The 20746-nt window shown below is 40.1% G+C and overlaps 1 protein-coding gene across 26 annotated transcripts in view; it reads right to left on the reverse strand.

Moving 5' to 3' along the window:
- The window catches only part of Cobll1 (Cobl-like 1), a 151060-nt gene that overhangs the window by 71410 nt on the left and 58904 nt on the right, over positions 1–20746 (reverse strand). The window contains exon 2 of one of the 26 annotated variants that reach the window (NM_001363076.1): positions 12087–12182. The exons of 24 other annotated variants lie outside the window; for them this stretch is intronic. In NM_001363076.1, the coding sequence (NP_001350005.1) occupies positions 12087–12182 (96 nt within the window). Of the gene's footprint in view, positions 1–11862; positions 12183–20746 lie in introns of those variants that run through there. One more of the 26 variants, XM_006499724.2, reaches the window with a different exon arrangement.

Genomic DNA, 20746 nt, shown 5'->3' on the forward strand with positions numbered 1-20746 from the left:
CTACAACTAACACTTGTCCTTTTATCATTTTTAAGCACTTCAATTACTGTGTCTAGTATGATCATGACTCCATTGTGGTCAGAACTGATATCCATAAAAGATGGAGACTTAGCAAAATAATGGAATTAAAACCCAAAGTCTCTTCATTTCACAGAAAAGGTGAAAATGGCGCCTGAGCAAGGGCTGCTCCTTCCCGAGCTTCTCTGCTTGATGTGTGATCACCGTTGCCTTATTATGCTATATAATATTCTTACAGACTTAGCTTCACTATTAATGACAAAGGCATGGAAATATGACCGAAGAGCCTTTGAATCACACAGTCCAAGACCCAAACTCAAATACAATGGCACTCCCACCCTCCCAATACAAAGTGTTACGATGCATGAGTTCTCCCAGTGTGGGTGTGAACCCCTTCTTCCAAATAACTGACAGCGATTCTAGGGCCCTGCAACTATGCCTCTTCCTAATACAATGGGGACTGACTCCTTGAAGTTGTCATTTCTCCATGTGGGTGTAAAGAGGGAAGAGACGGTTTAGTTAAATAAAATTTGTTCCATGGTGGATTTAACACTGAGCTCTGAGGAGAGAATCATGGACACTAGAGAACAAGACTAACTTCACATCTGAGTTACTTTCAATGTGGAGCTGACCAGCAAGGAAAGGCAGCACAAGAGGACTGTCCACACTGGCTCAGCTGACCTCTCCCTCGTCCACAGCACTAATGGCAGTCCCAGGTCTAAGTCAAGCACTGAGCTTGGCCATCTCAGCCCTGCTGAGTACTGTTTCACGCCTGCCAAAGCTCTCCATTCTTATATAAAACTTCCCCTAATGCTGTGACTCAAACTAAACCTACAGTGAACTCAAGCAAGACTCCCCAGCCCATTTTGAGTCTTCTCAGCCTCTTATACCTAATGGCAACTCATTACCAAACACTATAGGCTAGTTTGTCTAAAAGCGAGGAACCTGTGCTGCTTGCTCCAGATCCTCAGCTACCGTCTGCCTAACTCAGCCATCACCTGCTGCTGATAAGGCTCTCATTACCTCCTGTCTTCTGCTGTCTCTCCTCTCCCTTGAAATCCATTCTCTTCACAGCAGTCAGGGTCACTTCCTAAATGTCAATCAGCCCCTTACATATCTCTGGTCCTCCGATGGTTTTCCTTGCACTGATAATGAATTCCAGAGTCCTTTTGTTCCCTTTAGAGGCCCCCCCACACCCGGGAGGTGTTCCTTCTGTTTCAGAACACCTGCAACAGCACCCGAAAGCTGACAAAGGCAAATTCCTTCTCCAGAACTACATAAGCAATGTCAGGGGTAGGGTGGCCCACGCTCCACAGCCTTCCACAGCTGAGCAGCTTGACATAGGAAGTGTGAGCTTTCCTATGGTGCCTGGTGACTATTCCATAGGTAACGCACACCAGTAACTGGCTTTCTCAAACAGTCCCAGTGCCTTCACATCTGGCCTTGGATTAAGGAGGGGAGGAGAGTAATGGGATGTGTAGAGGGTAGAGGATGATCAAAATACCTTACACGTGTATAAAAGGTCACAGTGAAGCCCTTACTATACATATTCAATATAATAATAAACTCTTATTGATCTATTCCCAGACCTCTCAAAAGATATATCAACCCCAGTCCTACCCAGTATATCCTCTCAGAACAGGACACTGACCTCATCCTGTCTATCACTACTACAAATTACCTTGCTCATGCCTGTAGTTGGTCACTGTTTAGTGTTCAGATAAACACCCCCTGAAAGTTGGGACTTGGACCCTCGCATTCTCTCTTGTGCCAGTCCCTAGAAACTAGGCTGGCACAGAAGGGGAATTCGATCTGTATTTGCTGATTTAACTGAGGGATGCATTCATTTCATACTGCCAGAGAAACTTGGGTGGGTTGCCTGGAGCAGTGTATTCTGTAACACATCACAAGTTGTCACAAACGGAATTGGTCACTCAAAGCCCAAAGACACACAGGCAGGCAGGCAGGCAGACACACACACACACACACCACACACCTTAGAATGTTTGTACATTTTCTACTACTTAGGCAAAGCAGGGCTTATATGCAGAGTGACACAGATCAAGAGTAGAAATTTCTCTCATTCTGCTCAGGCAAGTAATTGACCCAAGGCAACATCAAAGATCTATGAGTCAGACTAGAAATGTCTCGGCTATAGTGTCCCTTGACTACCCAATGAGAATCATGATTGGTATCAAAAAGGAATAATCTAATTCTGTGTTCTCCATCCTCTTTCAAGGCTGTGACTCATCCTTTCCTGACATTTGGCACTACAAAGCAAATACAAAAACAATGGGTATTCTCTACACCAAAGCAAGCAAAGCACCTACCCAACCATCATCTACGTCCAACAACAAATTCCAATAAAGGACGTATGAAACAAAATAGTGTTATCCAACATCCTCAAGAAGAAACACTTGAATGTGTTAGAAATTATCTTAGCCAGATATGGTGGTCCAGGAGGCTGATGCAGACATTTGACAATGGTCCAGATAACGTAGCAAGACTTTGTCTCAATTTAAAGAGGAGGAGGAAGACAATGACAACAAAGTTAGGAAGAAGACTATGAAGACAATGATGCCAGAGGAGGAGGGGAAAAAGATGGTCTTAATTAGGGTTTCTAGTTCTACAATGAAACACCATGACCAAAAAACACTTCCATATCACTGTTCATCATTAAAGGAAGTTAGGACAGGAATGCAAACAGGTTAGAAACCAGAACCTGATGCAGAAGGCAAGAAGGGTTACTGCTCACTGTCTTGTTCCTCATAGCATGCTCAGCCTACTCTCTTGTAGAACCCAGGGCTACCTGCTCACCTCCTCCATCAATCACTAATTATATAAATGCTCTGCAGGCCTGCCTACAGCCTGATCTTTATTCAGGCATTTTCTCAACTGAAGCTCACTAGTCTCCAGTGACTCTATCTTGTGATGAGCTGACATAAAGTTATACAGCACAAAGAACCGTCTTCAGTGTTTCCAGATGTGCAGTAACACGTCTTCATAACACCATGAGGTTAAGTACTACTGAAGGAACTCCTACGCGGGAAGGTTGGGGAGGCTGCCTAAAGGCACCTGGCTAGTCAGGACAGAGCAGAGTTTTAATCCCAAGTTGGCTGGTTCCCATGCTAGGGCTCTCAACAGCTATAGCATAGCACTCCTTTGGGAGCTCAAGAGAGTCGTACAGAATAAAACCAAACCATGGCCCACCAAGGCCAAGCAGCAGAGGAGAAAAGAGTACAGTCCATGGATATCTACCGCTAAGCCTTATGCAGACATTTAAAATTTTTTTTTCATTTAATCTTATGAGGCAGTTTTCATTATACTTTAAGTATGGTTTATAGAAATGGAAGAAATTTGTCCCAAGGCTTACAGAATGTACTATGACCACAAATGAATGCCAAACTCCCAAGGTTTAACATAGGTAAACTAAATAAGGTCTTCATCTCTTGTGTTTGCTGCCTTGTATGATGTATACGGAAAGTCAGGGAGTACCTAAAACTCGGTTCTAGAAAGACAGAGTAAGTCGGGTAGGTAGGCAAGTTGGATCAGTGGGTAAAGGCCATTTGCTATATGAGCCTAACACGTGACTTGAATTCCCAGAACACATGTAAAGAGGGAACCACCTCCACCAAGTCCTCCTCCAACTGCCTCACAGTGGGAATGTATACATGAACACACATACACTAACAAAGTAAGTATTATTTAAAGTGCAATAAGAATCATGGCTGGAGGGAGTGTTGACTCCTTTCCCAGAGAGCCTGGGTTCAATTCCTAGCGCTCACATGATAGCTTACAACCATTTGTAATTTATACATGTGCTGTACAGATATGTATGTGCATGCAAACATATAAATTAGTAAATAATTTTTTAAAAAATGGTTTAAAATTCACTAATAGCAATAAAAATCTGGTTGGTCCCACAACTTATTCCTATTAATAAAAACACAAGGAGAGATAACTAGGCAAAATTTAGAATATGTTTTCTATTTGTACACTAAAATTTAAGTATAAAAGGCTTATTTTAGATATTCAGCATCTACTTTTACCGTTTCAAGGGGGTAAATACTTTACTCTAAAAGATGCAAAGAAAAAGTTACTGATCAAAGACAAAATGTATCCATGCGTAACTTTCTTATGATCTGACATAACAAATAGATGCAAAGAAATATTTATCTGAAGCATTAAAATGTTTGTCCAAGTATTTTACTAGTCAAACATATGGTAGGCAAGAAAGTATAAAAATTAATCATGAGATTTTTAAGTATTTGTGTGTGCATAATAAGCAGCAGGAATGAACTATCTTCCACACAAGCAGGAAGATAGGGTAGCCAACCAAAGAGTGAAGGAAAACAATACACTGAAGTCACAATCTCAACAGCAAACATGGACTTTGGTAGATATCCAGCAGCATCCAGTCGCTGTTTGCATTGTGTTAAATCTGTGCTGGGGAGTGGTGCCGGGGAGGATAAATCAAATCAGTCAGAAAGAGAAAGAGAAAGAAAACTTGAAATGATTTTCCAGAACAGTTATCCCATCTGAGAGTTCTGACAAACACTAACACAGAGAATGACCCGAGAACGGTGTGTCAAGAAGGGTTACAATCTAAAGCAGCATCTATGACATCAACCAACCAAACGCTAGTGTGAATGTAAAACATGAACTCTTACATGTTTACATCAAAGCCGTACAAGGTAAGATATTTGGCGCCAAATGTTAGACAAAAGTTTCTCAGGGACAATTCATCAAAGATTTAAAAATAAGCTAAAACTTTAAAGTCTTGATAAACTGACTTAAATCAGAATTTAAAACTTAGTTACGTGAAAGTTAAGAAGATGAAAAGATAACCCAGAGGAAAAAAGAATTTGCACATCTATAACCAACAAAAGCAGACCAATAATGTAAACCCAAGAACTGAAGCTCCTCCAAACAGTAAGATGTAGTCCAATTATAAAACGAGGGGAAGGTTTGAGCCCCTAGGTAAAGAAGAAAGTCATCCCAGGCTGACCACAGAAATGTTTTATCCACAGAACCTCAGGTGGAAAGAGAGCAAAGACTCTACAGAGTTGTCCTCTGTCCGCCACAGAAGATTACTGTTATATGCATGTATGTACACACACACACATACATACACACACACACACACACACACACACACACACACACACGGCAGGATAATAAAACCAATATTTTAATCTGTAAAGGTTTAAAATTGGCTACTAGGTACACAAAATGATGTTCAATGCCATCCAATAGAAAAATGAAACTTTAAACTCACATAATATATACCACTAAAGATCGCTATAAAACTCACAAACAGTGGCTGCTGCCTTTCCTTTTACAAAATCAAGGGTTACTACACCAGATCGTCAACATCCCCCTCACCCCGGCATCTGTATGTTTCTTTTATATTACACCACTTTGGGTTGGAAAGGTGGTTTTACTGCTTTAAAAAGTTTACTGCCCATTGAAGGACTGACGTCTTTGGATCCTAGCACTCATATTTGGTGGCACAAATGCCTGTATCTCCAGCTTCAAGAAATTCAAAGCCCAATTTTGGCCTGTGCACACACAGAAATAATTTCTAAAGGACCATTTTCTGTTTGTTTACAGTAACTTTGTTGTTAAGCCTAACCCCACATTGTGCCAGGCAACAACACTGATGTATATTCTGTCTCTATATATTTGTTTTTGAAGAAATGTTATGTAAATTTAATTATAAAGCCTGATTTTTGTATCTGGCTTCTTCCATGGAGCTCAGTGATTTTAAGGCTCATCGTATCCTGTACTATACACTCAAGCCTTGATACTCCTTATTACCGTCACTGTATGAAGCTATGCTTGACTCAGTTATCACCAATTGATGGACATTTCACCTTGCCTCCATGTTAGCTACTGAAAATGCTTACTGGTTAGAACCTTCACATACAAGTCTTCATGGACACCCACTCTGACTTAAGAAATTCCGTGACTTTATGACTTTGATTCATTCTTTATTGTCTCATTTATGTCTAGTTAAATAGGACATTTTAGGGTGACTCATTAGAATGCCTCCCCAAAACATTTTACTTCACTGCTATAGAAACCTCCCTCATGAACTGCATGTTTGTGATACTCAGTAAATGCAATATTATTAAAATATTTTATTTTATTTTGGTCTTTCGAGATAGGGTTTCTCTGTGCATCCCTGGCTGTCCTGGAACTCACTCTGTAGACCAGGCTGGCCTCAAACTCAGAAATCCCCCTGCCTCTGCCTCCCGAGTGCTGGGATTAAAGGTATGTGCCACCACTGCCCAGACAAAATATTTTAAATAAGCCTTCATAGGTTAAGACATTAAAACAATTTGGAGCAGAAGGGTGGTGACACAAGTCTTTAATCACAGCATTTTGGAGGCAGAGGCAGGGGGATCTCTGAATTTGAGGCAAATCTGATCTTCAGAAAGAGGTCCCAGAGCAGCCAGGGCCACAGAGAAAAACCCTGTCTCAAAAATCAAAACATCAACAATAACAAGCAGCAGAAATTTGGATGATATTCAAAGTAGGCATGTACCTGCAAACCAGAAATAGTCTCCCAACTGGAGAGTCTACAGACATGTGTTTTGTTTTACCATGGTAAGGAAATTTATGACCAACTTAGTTAACTAAAATTTAGGAACTTCTATAGCATTTCTATGTATAGAATTGCTACAGAATTTGAACCATACATTGACACATCTTCAGGAAATCACTGAAAGCCTGATTCATTATTTTTAAGTTTATGCAGGCATATGCAAACCAAACACCTGCTGACTCTTAAGTTCTGCCCTAATTTCTAAGAACATCAGCAATCACACACATCGGAAGGAATACTAGTAAATCCTTGTACCTCAATGAAGCAGCAAGGCATGAAAGTGTCTCCCCAGTAACCTGCATCTTACTCCTCTGTAGACACAAATGCCTTCTATCTGAAGACAGAATAGTCTGCAGCTACCTTGTTTCTACTATTCACCTGTTCGGATTAACATACATGTATGAACTTCTCAGTGTAATAAAATGCATTTTAAAGCACATTCTCCTACATATGGTCCACCCCATAGTAAATATGAGGAATCAAGGCAGAGAAATTGTAAAGCTCCAATCATGTCATTGGAAAAATAGAATGAAACTGAAAGTCAATTACATATTAGCCAAGAGCATCAGCTAAAGGTCTCTGAAAAAGGCCCTGCCTGTCCTGCTTCCTTAATTATTGCTGGGTTTTCTGTTTGGTTTGGTTTGCTTCTTTTGTTCTTTACTAGATGCTCACCACCTCACCTAAGCAAAGGTATCTGTCCACACACTGTACACATATATACACATGGCTTACTGTAAGTTACAACTCTAGGCACTGATCAATCAAAGTTGATCATTTTTTGACTAGCCAATAAAAGCCACTGAGTCTGAGTGTTGGGAGACTTTGATTTAACATAACCTTTGACCTATTATCATGAAAATGTAATTTTTCATCTGCTTAAAGGATCAACTTAAGAAAATACTGATAGATATACAAAACACACACACAAATATATACTTTGCAGTGTATTCAAATGTACTCCAATATTTTAAAAAACCTTACTTGCTAAAAGCACAAGAGGAAAGGGCTTTTGATGTGTTTAAATGTGAAGTGAGTTTTCTCTCACCAGCTTAGGCAAGAAGCTATAAAAAGAATACATTTTTCACTGTTTTAAATGAACAAGATGCACCACAAAACAATCTTGTCTTCAGCAGTTCAAATATAACCAACCAATAGGGTTCCTAGCATTTCTATCACACGTAAACAGAGGTCTCTTCCTGGTTTTTCGAAGTCATGTCCTATGCTTTCTTTCGTACACTGTTAGTCTGGCAAGTCTCCCAAAGAAATTATCTTAAATACATCCCCTCCAATCATGAAAACTTAAGAATACACTTTTAGAGAGAAAAGCAGCACACTGAATGGAAGAAACACAGGCCTCGGGTTTCTAGGAGAGAACACACAGCTAACACTTGCCAAAAGAAAAGCACTTTATGTGTATACACTAAGACATGCTCCACAGCCCTATGTTTTCATGGTCTGTAAAACTTCATTAAATCACTTTAGATAAATGAAAACAAGTGCACTGAATACAGTAAACTGTTTTCAATCAAGCAATACTGCCCCGGCCCTCCCTGGTCATTTCCATAGAAGGCAGCTGAGTATAGCCATCCACTGCAATTCCTCCTCCCTTGAAACAAGAAACGAAGTCAGTCACAAAGCACATGGAATAGTCTCATGTACACAAATGTTCCCTCAGGAAACAGGTAGATCCAGAAACAAAGGCAAGGATGTGTAACATGCTGAGCAGTAGTGGTCCTCACTGCTCAGAGTCTGCCCAAAGATAGTGTTCAGGATCTGCTTTAGCACAAGAACCCCCTCGGAATCGATGTGATTCCCTAATTACTCCAAAAGCCAAGGTGCAGGTGCTAAGATTCTCAGCAGCGCAATCATTCTGTGATGCTAAACAAAAGCCAGGTGTGCCTATTAAAACGGTTTTGTAAAAAGGTTATTTTCTATGTTTTGCCTCAATTTTTCATAAACACCATTTACACTGTTACTGCATTTTCACAATCTCCTTTCTCCCTCCTTTCTTTAAAGAAAAATGGATCCTTTATTTTTCTTCAGGGGTATAATGCTTGTTTTTATTACTTTATGATATATGTATTATGTGTATGCATAATAAATATATATATATCACTTTGACGAATTATGGCTGTGACCAGCGACCTGAACTCTAACTCACAATACGAAAAACTGAAAATCATCTTTATTTACTCTAAACAAACCACAGTTGACAGGTCATCCATTTCATATGCCATGTAACTTGTTACTGTTTAATTAAGAAGTGAGACAATTTTCTAGAGTTTCATTCTTGGCCACATATTTACATGTTTGGATCACATGTACACTTACAGAAGCAGAGGATTAGAGCATTTCTAAAAGACGAACTAAAAATTTGAGCTTAAAAGACACCTTTCCAAGAAGTTCAAAGCTCTACCACACAAGCTGTCAAGGTCATGGCAGTGGTGAAGCAGGTCCCTAGCTTGCTTACTGCCCTGGTTTAGATCTGGTTAAATAAATAAATAAATAAATAAGTCATTCCAAGAAACAGAACGAAACCAGGTCTAGATGACTGAAGTTCTGACGAGCAGAGGAAATTAACAGGTGAAAACAACACAGTACCAGCAAGCATCGGAAAGAATCTTAATTTGGGGAAAATATGTTTTAAACTGTACGCTCCATACAACCTGAGGATCTAGAACGCAACTGTATCATCACATGAGTTATCACCCATTTTCTTCTGACAGAGTTAATAGTCGCAGAAGGGCATTTAAGCCCTTCATTTAAATATAAACTTCAAAATGCTATAGAAGCATGCCCAAACTAAATTCTGATTATTAATATGTAATTATTTCAAATATTAACACAGAATAAAACTACACTCTCGACATGGAATGTGCAATGAGTTTGTGTTGAACTGTTCTGTTGCTCAGTTTCTTCGCCTGATTTTGCATGGTTCTATAATTTGCTTTCTGAACAACATAGTAAGGCTTAGTGGGAACCAACAAGACATCAAATCAATATTTCCCTCTTCCTTATTGATAACATTCTTAAATATGCCTGTTTCTAGTCCTAATTGCTTGACCTCATCAGCTACATGAAAAAATTAGTTTCTTTCATTAATCTTCACACTGTGTACTAAGTACCAACTAACCAGTGACAAATCGTACCAATACTATATTATTTTTAAAACAATATGATGAACTTGCATTTTCTGTTGATTTATGTGAAACATATATGTGATGGTTTGTATATCCTTGAACCAGGGAGTGGCACCATCTGGAGGTGTGGCCTGGTTGGAATGGGTGTGTCACTGTGGATGTGGGCATAAGATCCTCACCTTAGTTGCCTGGAAGTCAGTCTTCCACTAGCAGCCTTTGGATGAAGACGTAGAACTCTCAGCTCTGCCTGTGTCATGCCTGCCTGGATACTGCCATGCTCCCACCTTGATGATAATGGACTGAACCTCTGAACCTGTAAGCCAGCCCCAATTAAATGTTGTTTTTCTAAGACTTGCTTTGGTCATGGTGTCTGTTCACAGCAGTAAAACCCTAACAGAGACAATATATGATGGAATTTTCCTATAGGTATTTTTTTTATATATTTTGTATTTAAAATCCTACGCATAGATTTCAATGGACAACTTAAAATTTAATTATGTAAGTTGGATTTCTATGAAGTATTTAGGAACAACACCTTGTATGTATCTGAATACTTGTTTTTATTCTACTGACTAAATTTTTCCCAGACTAGATTTATAACAAGTAGACATGTAAATTGAACACTTGGAATCTCGCCTAAGCACAATTATAGCTTCTTCTTCTTTTTTTTTTTATAAGATTTGAACAATTTTATCACTAGGAATATTTCTGCATACAACAATCAGCAAAGGTCCTGAGACAATGGTAGCTCACAATTTTCCTCCATCTTTTTTAAAATTAAGATTTTTATTTATTGTATGTAATGTTTGAGTGCATGTCTGTGTGAATATGTACCACACACATGCAGGTATCAGAAAAAGAGAAGGGACCAGATCCTCCTGAGACGGAGCTGTAGAGGGTTGTGAGCTGCCTGGCATCGGGACTGAGAACCAATCACCATAAGAGGAGGAAGTCCTCTTAACTTCTGAGCCCGATTTAAGTTGTAAACTTTCCAACGCAAACCATTCAGAATTTCGATGGAAATGAATGTGTTTACTCTTAGAAGGTACTCTATTTCAAACTTTTAGCATGTATTGAAAATATTGTCACATTTGTCTACCATTACATGGTGTCAGGGAACAATCTAAGTTACTGGGAAGTAGTTGAAAGTTCTTGGTAAGAGAATCATGTTTTTAGCACATAGAGATCTGAGAATATGGCTTAGTACATGCAAGATCCTGAGTTCTATCCTCGGTGCTGTCGATTTCTGTTTAAACCTTTCACAGTCACACAGTGTGCAATTCAGCACCGCAGCACAGGGTGAATCAGCGTGTGCTCTTACATTAAACAGTCATAAATCGCCAGGCAGGAACCCAGTCAGAATTTCTGCAACAACCGTTTTTACTCAAAGTCCACAGAGGCAGCGTTAATGTTTGATCCAACGTCTGCTTCAACAGTTATGTGTCACCAGCCTTTTAAATTTTAATTCAAATAAATTTGACTACATAGAGACTCGCTACTGAGAAGCTTAAAATAGGAAGGTGCAAACCAGTCTACTACAGGGACACGAGCCCTCTGACAAACAAGCGCCTTCGCTCCAGTTTCAATTTCTCTGTTAAATAACTGAACAACTCTGCATCTGTTATTTAATGTTATCAAAAGGAGAACAGCAGAAATGTCACAGGGTTCTCTTGAATACTGAGCAACTGTGATTAGTCTTTGTCAAACAAATAGAGCCCAGGGAAGAGTTCTCTTATTGGAACGCTCGCTCGGCAGAATCTGAAGGAACCTTCCTAGGTCTACTCTGTTTCAAGAGCAGAAGGCAGCAATGGTTACACCTACAAGAGCTTAAGGAGTTGTTCATTTACAACTTCTTCAACAACCATGGATTACATAGCAGCATGCATTCGATGTTGTCGACAAAAATAACATCGATTCACAGAACTGCAAGTGACTCAGTTTTTTTCTACAAGTTGCTGACCTAGAAAAAGGAGAGTCCTTATATAGAAAATATCTAAAATATCTGTTCAAATTGGGATAGTAGGCATTTCTAAGGCAACTGATTAGGAAAAATAAATAAATCCTGGTTAATTTTTAAAAGAGAAACTTACTTACAACTCTTCCAGAATGTCTCTGTGACACAGCTCCACCTTAGTTATTTACTTTGGAGAATGCTGGGATGACTGCTTGCTCTGTTCCATTCCCAGTGTTTATCGTGTGTGTGTGTGTGTGTGTGTGTGTGTTGGGAGGATGGAAGGAGAAAGAGGAAGAGGGAGGGAGGAACAGAGAGAGAAAGAGAGTGAGTGAGCACAAGAACCCTTGCACCAGGCACTTCTTACCTCTGACAAATATGTAAAGGCAGGAATTTGTGATTCTTGATTCTTACAAAATCATTCTTGGAATGAGCATGTAACATTTTCATAAACCTCCTTTTTCTGAGAGGGAGGGGGAGGGGGAGAGAGAGACAGACTGAGAAACAGAATGTGTTTCACCCCAATTTTTTAATAAAACCTATTTCTCAAGAAATATTGAAATTATAAAAAAGTATTTTTTCTTCTTTATAAAGCAATAAATGCTTACAGATCTCAGTATATACAGATATTTAGTTTTTTAGGCACTATACCATCAGACTGTCTAAATACTTTAGTACTGAGGGGTACATCCGCACAATATTAAAGAAAGCCCTTCAATTATTTACAGAATCGTTTGAAAAAAGCTTAACATGTAAAAACGTAAGTCACAGCAATGGATTGTGTCAAAGGGACAAGAACACAGTCAACCCTGGCTGACGGTCCAAAGGTGAGCACAACTGTCCACTGTGGAAATCTTTTTTTTTATTAGGTATTTTCCTCATTTACATTTCCAATGCTATCCCAAAAGTCCCCCATACCCTCCCCCACACTCCCCTACCCACCCACTCCCACTTTTTGGCCCTGGCGTTTCCCCCACTGTGGAAATCTAACGGAATCTGCTACCATAGTATGGAGACTTCCCCCCTACCACAAAGGCCATCTCGTGAGTGGACTGCAATCTGAAAGGTTGAAGGTCATAGCCAGTTCTTTTACAGTACAAATATATCTACGCAACAATTTAGACTCCCCCCCCCATCAAAATCAAATGGAAGCCATCTAAATAACAGTGGTGGGAACAATGCAAAATTATACATTCTGTAACTTTCATTATTTACTTAGAATAATAATATGTGACAGTGACTCTGACACAGGTAAAAATGAAACTAATCCAATATTTCCTCTACAATGTCCTTGCCAGCTCTCACATTTTTTATTTTATTTATTCTCATGTACCAGGGTGTACACGTGGAGCGGGGAGTGAGGCTGAAGTAAATAACTGAATGCCTTTTGATGGTGGAATCACGCACTACACATGGTTACACCACATGCATCTGTTTCAAAGGTATTCATGCTCTCTGTTTCTACTTTGCAACCCCTCTGCTCCATTTGCTCTTTAGCCTAATGCACTGGGCTGTACCCTTGCACCTCTGAGAGGGTCCCTTATCATCCCTATCACTAGTGATGCTCCTCCTGGTGCTTTGAAGAACTGGGCTTTGTTCTAGTCCTGCAGACCTGACTACTTTCAAGTCGTGTCAGTCTTAAACTACTAGTCTGGAATCCCTACGTGCAATCCAGTCTTTGCCCAATCGAAAGCCATGGAATGGCTCTGCCGTCCCTTTGGTAGTACTGACCAGCATGGTGTCCCTGAGAGTTTCATTCTCCTGGTCCCCAGGTGGTTACATCACCGATAACCCTTACCCTTCCTAGTTATTTTCAGGCATCTCTTTGTAGCTCTCTAAGTAGGTATCTCAAACACAACGGGGCCCAAAGTGTCCTCTTTATTCCTTAGTTCAGACTTTGCCATCATAAAAACAGACCCACGGGGATACAGTATCTACTATTTGGTTTCTCGTTCCTTCGCTTCCCATATTCATCCCACATAAACGCATTTCATCTCCACAGCACACCAGTCCATGCCATCACCCACGCTGTCATCATCTCAACACCCCTGTTCTCAGCCATGTCAGTCCTCAAGCGTTCAAAGCCTCCCGGGGCTCAGACGAATCACAGGCTTATCTAGGTGAAGGGCCCCTGGGAGAGCGCTTCTGGTTCTCTCCCCTCTTCTCTGTCCTCTGTGCTCCAGCAGCTACGGGTTGCTTTCAGAGCTGTGGCCTGTTGTAGCTCTCTGCCTTGGAATGCCCTTAAGAGGTCCTCAGTTCCAATGTCCTCTCCTCATAAGCATTTTCAGGATTCATGCTAAGCTACCACAATTCTCTCAAATCATTTATCACTGGTACCATTTTGCATTTATTTTGTGAAGTTGCCCTGTGAATCCCTGTCATTACTGGGATGACTGCAAAGAGATAGGTTTGAGAATCAACATTATCTTTTCTTGTCAAATACATGAGTCAGTTATGACATTTTACCAAATCTTAAGTACTTATAAAAAGAATGACTAACTCTTCTTTGGAAAAACTTGTGATCAATTTGTATATGTGTTTATAAATATACACATCTAAGGGACAATATTACTGGTTCTTCAAAAACAAAATCAATTAATGTTACATATTTTAAATTTAAAAATAAACATTTCATTACAATAAGTTTGGATTTACAGAAAAATATATTTTAAAGATACTCCTATTTATGTTTCCTATTTCATTTTTTCTACTATTAGCATTTTATAGAGAATACACTAATAAACCAAATAACTCATGCAATTCGGTATAAATTTAATTCTAAATTTCAATTCTGTTTTATTTTGCTGGTTTTATGAGACAGTATCTAACTCTGTCACCTAGCCTGGCCTGGCAGTAACTATTTTGCCCAGGATACTTTGAATTTGAGGCAATCCTCTTGCCTCAGTTTCTCCAATTACTGATGTGAGCACTTGGCATATTAATGTTTCATTTTAAAACTCAATTTTCAGTTTTACTCCTGGCAAAAAAGGAAGTTTTCTAATGTTCTTCCATCAGAAAATGCTGTGAGTAACATGTATACACATGTATACACGCTATGATTAAAGACCCATCTGGAAGGATACTATCACTCCAGATCATTTTCAAGTTGTGTGGTGTCTTAGCTTGCCTTATACTGATGTGATAAAAATCCCATTACACCTTACAGTCCACCATGAAGGGAAGTCAGGACAGAAACCTGGAAGCCAGAACTGAGGCAGAGACCATGTAAGCAAACTGTTTACTGAATTTATCAGAATGCATTCTTACAATTCAGGACCACCTACCCAGAGGCAATACCACCTCCAACGATCTGAGTCCTCCACATCAATTATTAACCAAGGAAATAGCCTACAGGCTTGCCCACAGGACAACCTGATAGAAGCATTTTCTCAATGGAGACTCTCTTCCCAGATGAGTATTAACTCCTGCTAAGTAGACAAATAAAGAAAATAGTGCAACAAGAAAAAAATATTACTTCTTGTTTTCATTTCTAAGTAGCATCCTGCAATGCTCCATACCTGCACCTGGGCACATATGTCTAGCCAGCCAGCATCATATGAGAGGGAGCTGGAATACCGCCATAAACCTGAACTTAATAGCATCAAGGAGGCTTACAATGGTCCTTCCTAAGAAATGGCACAACAGTTCCAAACCAAAATGGAGGAGGCTCATAAGCAAGGAAGCACAATACACCACGCTATCCTCAAACAACGTAAAACTTGTAAAACTAGGTCATCAGCACAGGGGTCAACGAGGCACAGCAAAATGAAAGGGGTCAAACGTAAAGATACTGTTATAAGGAGACAGAGGGCTAGTGGCAGGATGACTGACACCTAGCTAACAGGAAATGAGAACGTGTCACTATCTGTGAGTTGTTGTTGTTGTTGTTTTCTTACAAGAACTAATACAAAATGATAAATTCTGAGCCCTCTACAAAGAGTCTCCTTAGATTCACGTGGAGGCCAACAGACCTTCTTAGAGGTTCATTCGACATTATTTGTGCCCTGCTCCCTCCACGGGAGATTGCTAAGCACTAACAGAGCAAGATAATAGGTGAGAGGATCCGGAGACTGTTCCCCCTGAAGTCACAGGAAATACAGGAGTGAAAAGACTTCTCAGCGTCTAAAGATAAGGGCTTTCCCAGGAAGGCCATCTGCCATGCTGAGCAACATAAACCTGAGATCTTAAGGTGACTTGGAGTCAACAGAGTAGTAATTCATCGTATTTGTACCTGAAAATATCACTGTATTGGGAACAGATGGTTGTAATTAAAGGAACACAGTAAGAGGGAAGCAGATTATCATCTGCCCTGGACCTGACTCTTGAGTGGCCATTATTTTGTGGTGGCCTCGAGCTATTGCTTCTCTCCACTTCATCTTTGATCCCTGTCTGTGCAGTGGAGTAGGAATAATAGCCACTCAAGGGATTATGGAGAAAATTTAAGAGTTCTTATAAAAAATCCTCAGCACGGTGCTCACGGCACAGAAATAGTGAAGACTGTGTTTCCTGGTGCTGCAAAAAGAACATGGGCAGATCTCCTTAATAGCCGTTTTGGAAGTAGGCATTTTGGAAAATGAAGGCTTACAACTCTTCCCTTTGAATTTACAATTTTCACTGGTCAACTGGGAGGTGCAAGTCTGCGTTTTAACACTTCTGGTCAACTATACGGAAAAGGTTTGAGACTTCTCAGGAACGCTTTCCTCCAGATCCACTTAAATGTATTTTCCCCCTGGAAAACAATGAATAATTAAGATGGGTGTAGGTGCACAAAAGCCTGTTATCCAGCACATGGAGGGGTCGGGATAGGGGTGGAGGCAGGACCATGAATTCCATACCAAGCTAAGATACACAGCAAGACCTGTCTGAAGAAAGAAGGTAGAAGTACCCATTGATTGAAGACCTGGCTATTATTTTCCTTGGCACTCAGGATAGGGGATTATGAGCACCACGAAGAGACACACATCATCATCACCACAGAGCACAGACAAATACAGTACTCTCATTTACTCAACACCAAACACTTTTTTGTGCATTTTCATCTTTGTGCCTTATTTAGAAGTCAACTGATGTTTGCCCTGGGCGGTGCTGATGGTCTATTCACTGGACAAAGTGGGAATTCAGAAGGCAGGGACAGCAGGCAACAGAAGGGAGAAGCTGTGTTCTCCTGGAGACCTGCTGTCACCTTGTGAGGTCTCTGGGCATGGAGTAAATACCATTCCAGTCCATAATTTGCTCTTCCACTTAGTCAGCCTAGAACAGACTCTCCTAAGACCTTGCCTGTGTTGTGCCCATTTCCCCAGGGGCGTTTACTAACTGGAGAACTTTCAACACACACACATACACATACACACATCCCTTTAGAGTTTCACTAACAGTGAGTACTGTGTTTTCTTCTCCAATATTATGAATTTTACAATGTGTATTTAGTCTACTTCCTGAGGGAGGTAGGGAAAACTTTGCAAAGGCTGTTGAAAATAAAATGGAAACTAGCGAGCTGCAGACACCTTAGGACAACACTGAATGTTCAGCTATAGAATCACAGTATCATCACCTTCCCCAGAGCTGCTGAGCTTCCGAAACACAGGGACTTGGTGTAGGGCTCCCTAAGCACTGCTTTGCTATTTTCTACAATCCTCCAGACAGGCATTCTGCTCCCTGGGGAGATGCTTCAGGGTAAGTCAGGGATAAGAACTTCCCTGGCACTCAAGAGGACATTGTTTCTGGGTGGCAGGATTTGCACCACTGCTATCTGGCTTTAAAGTCTCCACAATTCTCCACTGCAGTAAGGGAAAACTCAATGCCCAAAGTGTTCCACATTCAGTCATCTGTCCTGATTTTGTTTCAAAGTCATAGATGTGACATGCTCAAGGTAAATCAAAAGTAAAAATTTGTAAGAAAGTCACACAGAAAGAGGAACACAGTAAACTGACGGGTTCAGGAATCTTAAGGGTACAGCTGAGAATTCAAACCTTACCACTTCTTTTTACAAAATTTGAACCCCCGCCCTATCAAAAACATCACTAGTTTATTTGCAACTCACCAAAGACTTGTATTGTATTTTACTCTACCCTACCTCCCCATATAATCAATTATAAAGACGACGACCCTGTAATCTGGAATATATCTTAAATGTTGACAACACTTCTAGTTTCCCAGTTATTTTGATGTGTACCTTTTACCTGTATAACTTGACACTTTAGATTTCCTGATTACAAGGTAAAACGTCTTGAGAGCTCATCTTTTCTGCCAGTTAACTGTTGGTACGAGGAATATATGTGAGAAAGCCTGACTTCTACTGCTGCTGACATTTACTCTGATGAGTTTTCATTTGTCCTTCTAGACACATCATTTCTAAATCATGATGGCAAACTTAAAAATACTAAGATGACTATAAAGTCTAACAAAGTTATTAGTATTACTGACAAATAGGTCAATATATTTAATTTCATAAACTGAGCAATAAAAATCAAACCTGTCTATTTCCAATACTTTGTGACCTGTTACATCAAAAAAAAAAAAAAAGGCAAATGAAAACACAAAACAGAAAGCACATTAGGCATTGCTATAGTTTGCAGAAGAAAGTATGTAGTAGTTTCCTCCCAATGTGACAACATTTATCAGGCTACAGAAGGTAAACAACTCAAAATAGCTTCAGGAAGTCCCTGAAACTGACCAGACTCACTAGGCCCCTCCCTTCCAAGACTTAGCAATAAATACTGCTAAGAGTCAGTCTCAGACAAGCTAAGTTGCAAGAGTCTGTGAAGACCATTCCAGCTGCCTGAAAGAAGCAGAAACCAGTCCAGCTGCCTAGAAGAGGTTTAGGCCAACTGAGACACTTGGAAAGAACACTCTTCCAACCTGTTGAGCTTCCTACAGACTGTGTAATATGCTAAAGTCACCCAGATTTTGTAAGCTGTCACCCATAGTAACTTACTTTCTTTGAGTCGTTTCTGATCCTATAAGTAACCTCTCACCTAAATTCCTGTAAATATCTCCCAAAAAACTCATTGGTTCACAAGTTGGACTTCGGTGGTATCCATACTTGGGTGAGTCATGGGCTCCTTATATAGTGAGTAGATGTGTCTACTGAATCTCCCAAGGAAAAGTCTTGTCTAAAAGCAGAAAGTGACAAGACAAATTGTTTAACATAGGCAAACTCTCTTTTAGGATGATAAAATAATCCACAACTGGGTATGGTGCTGGTTATATAACACTGCACATCACTAAATGCTGCATACCGTGTACAGTCTTATACCTAAAAGAATCACTTTTTGGTTACCTCTATCTTATCAGTTTGAGGAATGAAATAGGTAATTTGTGATTACTATTGATACAACAAGTAGATATCTTTTTAAAGCCTTATACTTCATAAAAATAAGTGGGATAAAATATGCTATTAAATGACATTTAACAAAAGCTACATGTTTGAAATACCAATAAAATCTATTGAAGATACAATTTCATCTCTTAGAAAATAAAATTATCACCACGTATTCGAATGGTAACACTGGCCAGAGAGATAGGTCAGCACTGGATGCTCTTCCTGAGGTCCTGAGTTTAATTCCCAGCAACCACATGCAGGCTCATAACTATCTGTAATGGCCCTCTTCTGGTGTGTCTGAAGACAACTACAAGGTACTCATATACATAAAATAAATAAATCTTAAAAACAAAGTCATTGAATGATTACACCGAAAACATTGTATCAATAGTTCATTAGTATGCATAGCTTTGTAAGGTCTTTAAATGGTATATAAAGGAAAGACCAGCCCTTAAGTGTTAGATAATAACCACATTTTTTCTGTGATTCCATAGAAATGATGTCAAATTCCATTGATCTTTTAAAAAAATTTAAAAAGGCAGGATACATATATCTATGGTAGTGGGTAGGCACTGAGAAAGGCAGTCTAGGGAATGTATGGTATAAGCAACACAAGGTTTGCCAGGATTGGCCAAAACCAAGAAAGTGAAGACACCTTCTCTGTCCCTGACATAAATCACACTCCAAGGTTTTACCATCATAATCAGAGTTGAAAATGAAGTTAAATGAGTGAAGCACTTCTGATGAGCCTGGGGATGTTGTCAGCTCTTCCTAGCTGTGTCTCCATCAGGAGGCAGCCCTAGACCCAAGTTCAGGAAGGAGAATTAAGGTACATCCAGACCACAGTGTTCTCAGACTGAAATTAGGAGGACCTATCTCTCCCTGCTGGAGCTCCGGAGCAGGAGTTAAACATTATTGAAGCACTATAAAGTAATGTTATATCATTGTTAATGTTAATGGTAAGTACTCCTTTGAATAAGCAAAGACAATGGGGACAGAGGAGGCTGAAATCACTAGTAACTGCTTCTGGACCTTTCTGGCTGGCTTGAGGAAACAGTTACTAGCTAAGGAGCAGCCAGATGGACTACCTCCATGCCTGCAGCAGTCACTCTCAACACCCCAGTGATGGCCTGGGTAAGTCACATTGCAGCTACGGCTGCTTATGACCAAAGCAGTTCACCTCCTAAAGGTACGTCCCAGCCAGGGCTGATTCAGATAACCTACTCTAGACTTGGCTCTTCTGAGCCTCAGTGAACTCTGGGTGATTGTGTAGCCTTTCCCACCCAGGGCGGAGAAGAACTGTTTTCCCTACTGACCCTGACAGAAGTCTTGCGACTGGTACACATGCTGTCCTTCACCTGCATAAACTACTGCTGTGATTGGCTGAACATGGTTTTCATGATAGACTGTGCCATGACTGCTTTTTAAACACCCTTTCTTTCCTAACCCTTTTTCTAGATGTTATCATCAGGCTGTTTGTGATGGCTAGTTTTGTGTCAACTTGACATAAGCTAGCTTCTTTATTTGGGAAGAAGGAATCAGATAGTGAAAAAAAATGCCTCTATAGAATTAGCCTGAAAGCAATTCTGTAGGAGATTTTCTTGATTTATAATTAATGAGGAGAGGGCCCAGCTCACTTCGAGAAGTGTCAACCCTGGTCTGGTCCTGAGTGCTTTAGGAAGGAAGGCTGAGCAAGCTATGAGGAA

Source organism: Mus musculus, chromosome 2 (genome assembly GCF_000001635.26).
Source record: "Mus musculus strain C57BL/6J chromosome 2, GRCm38.p6 C57BL/6J".
Lineage (NCBI taxonomy): Eukaryota > Metazoa > Chordata > Mammalia > Rodentia > Muridae > Mus > Mus musculus.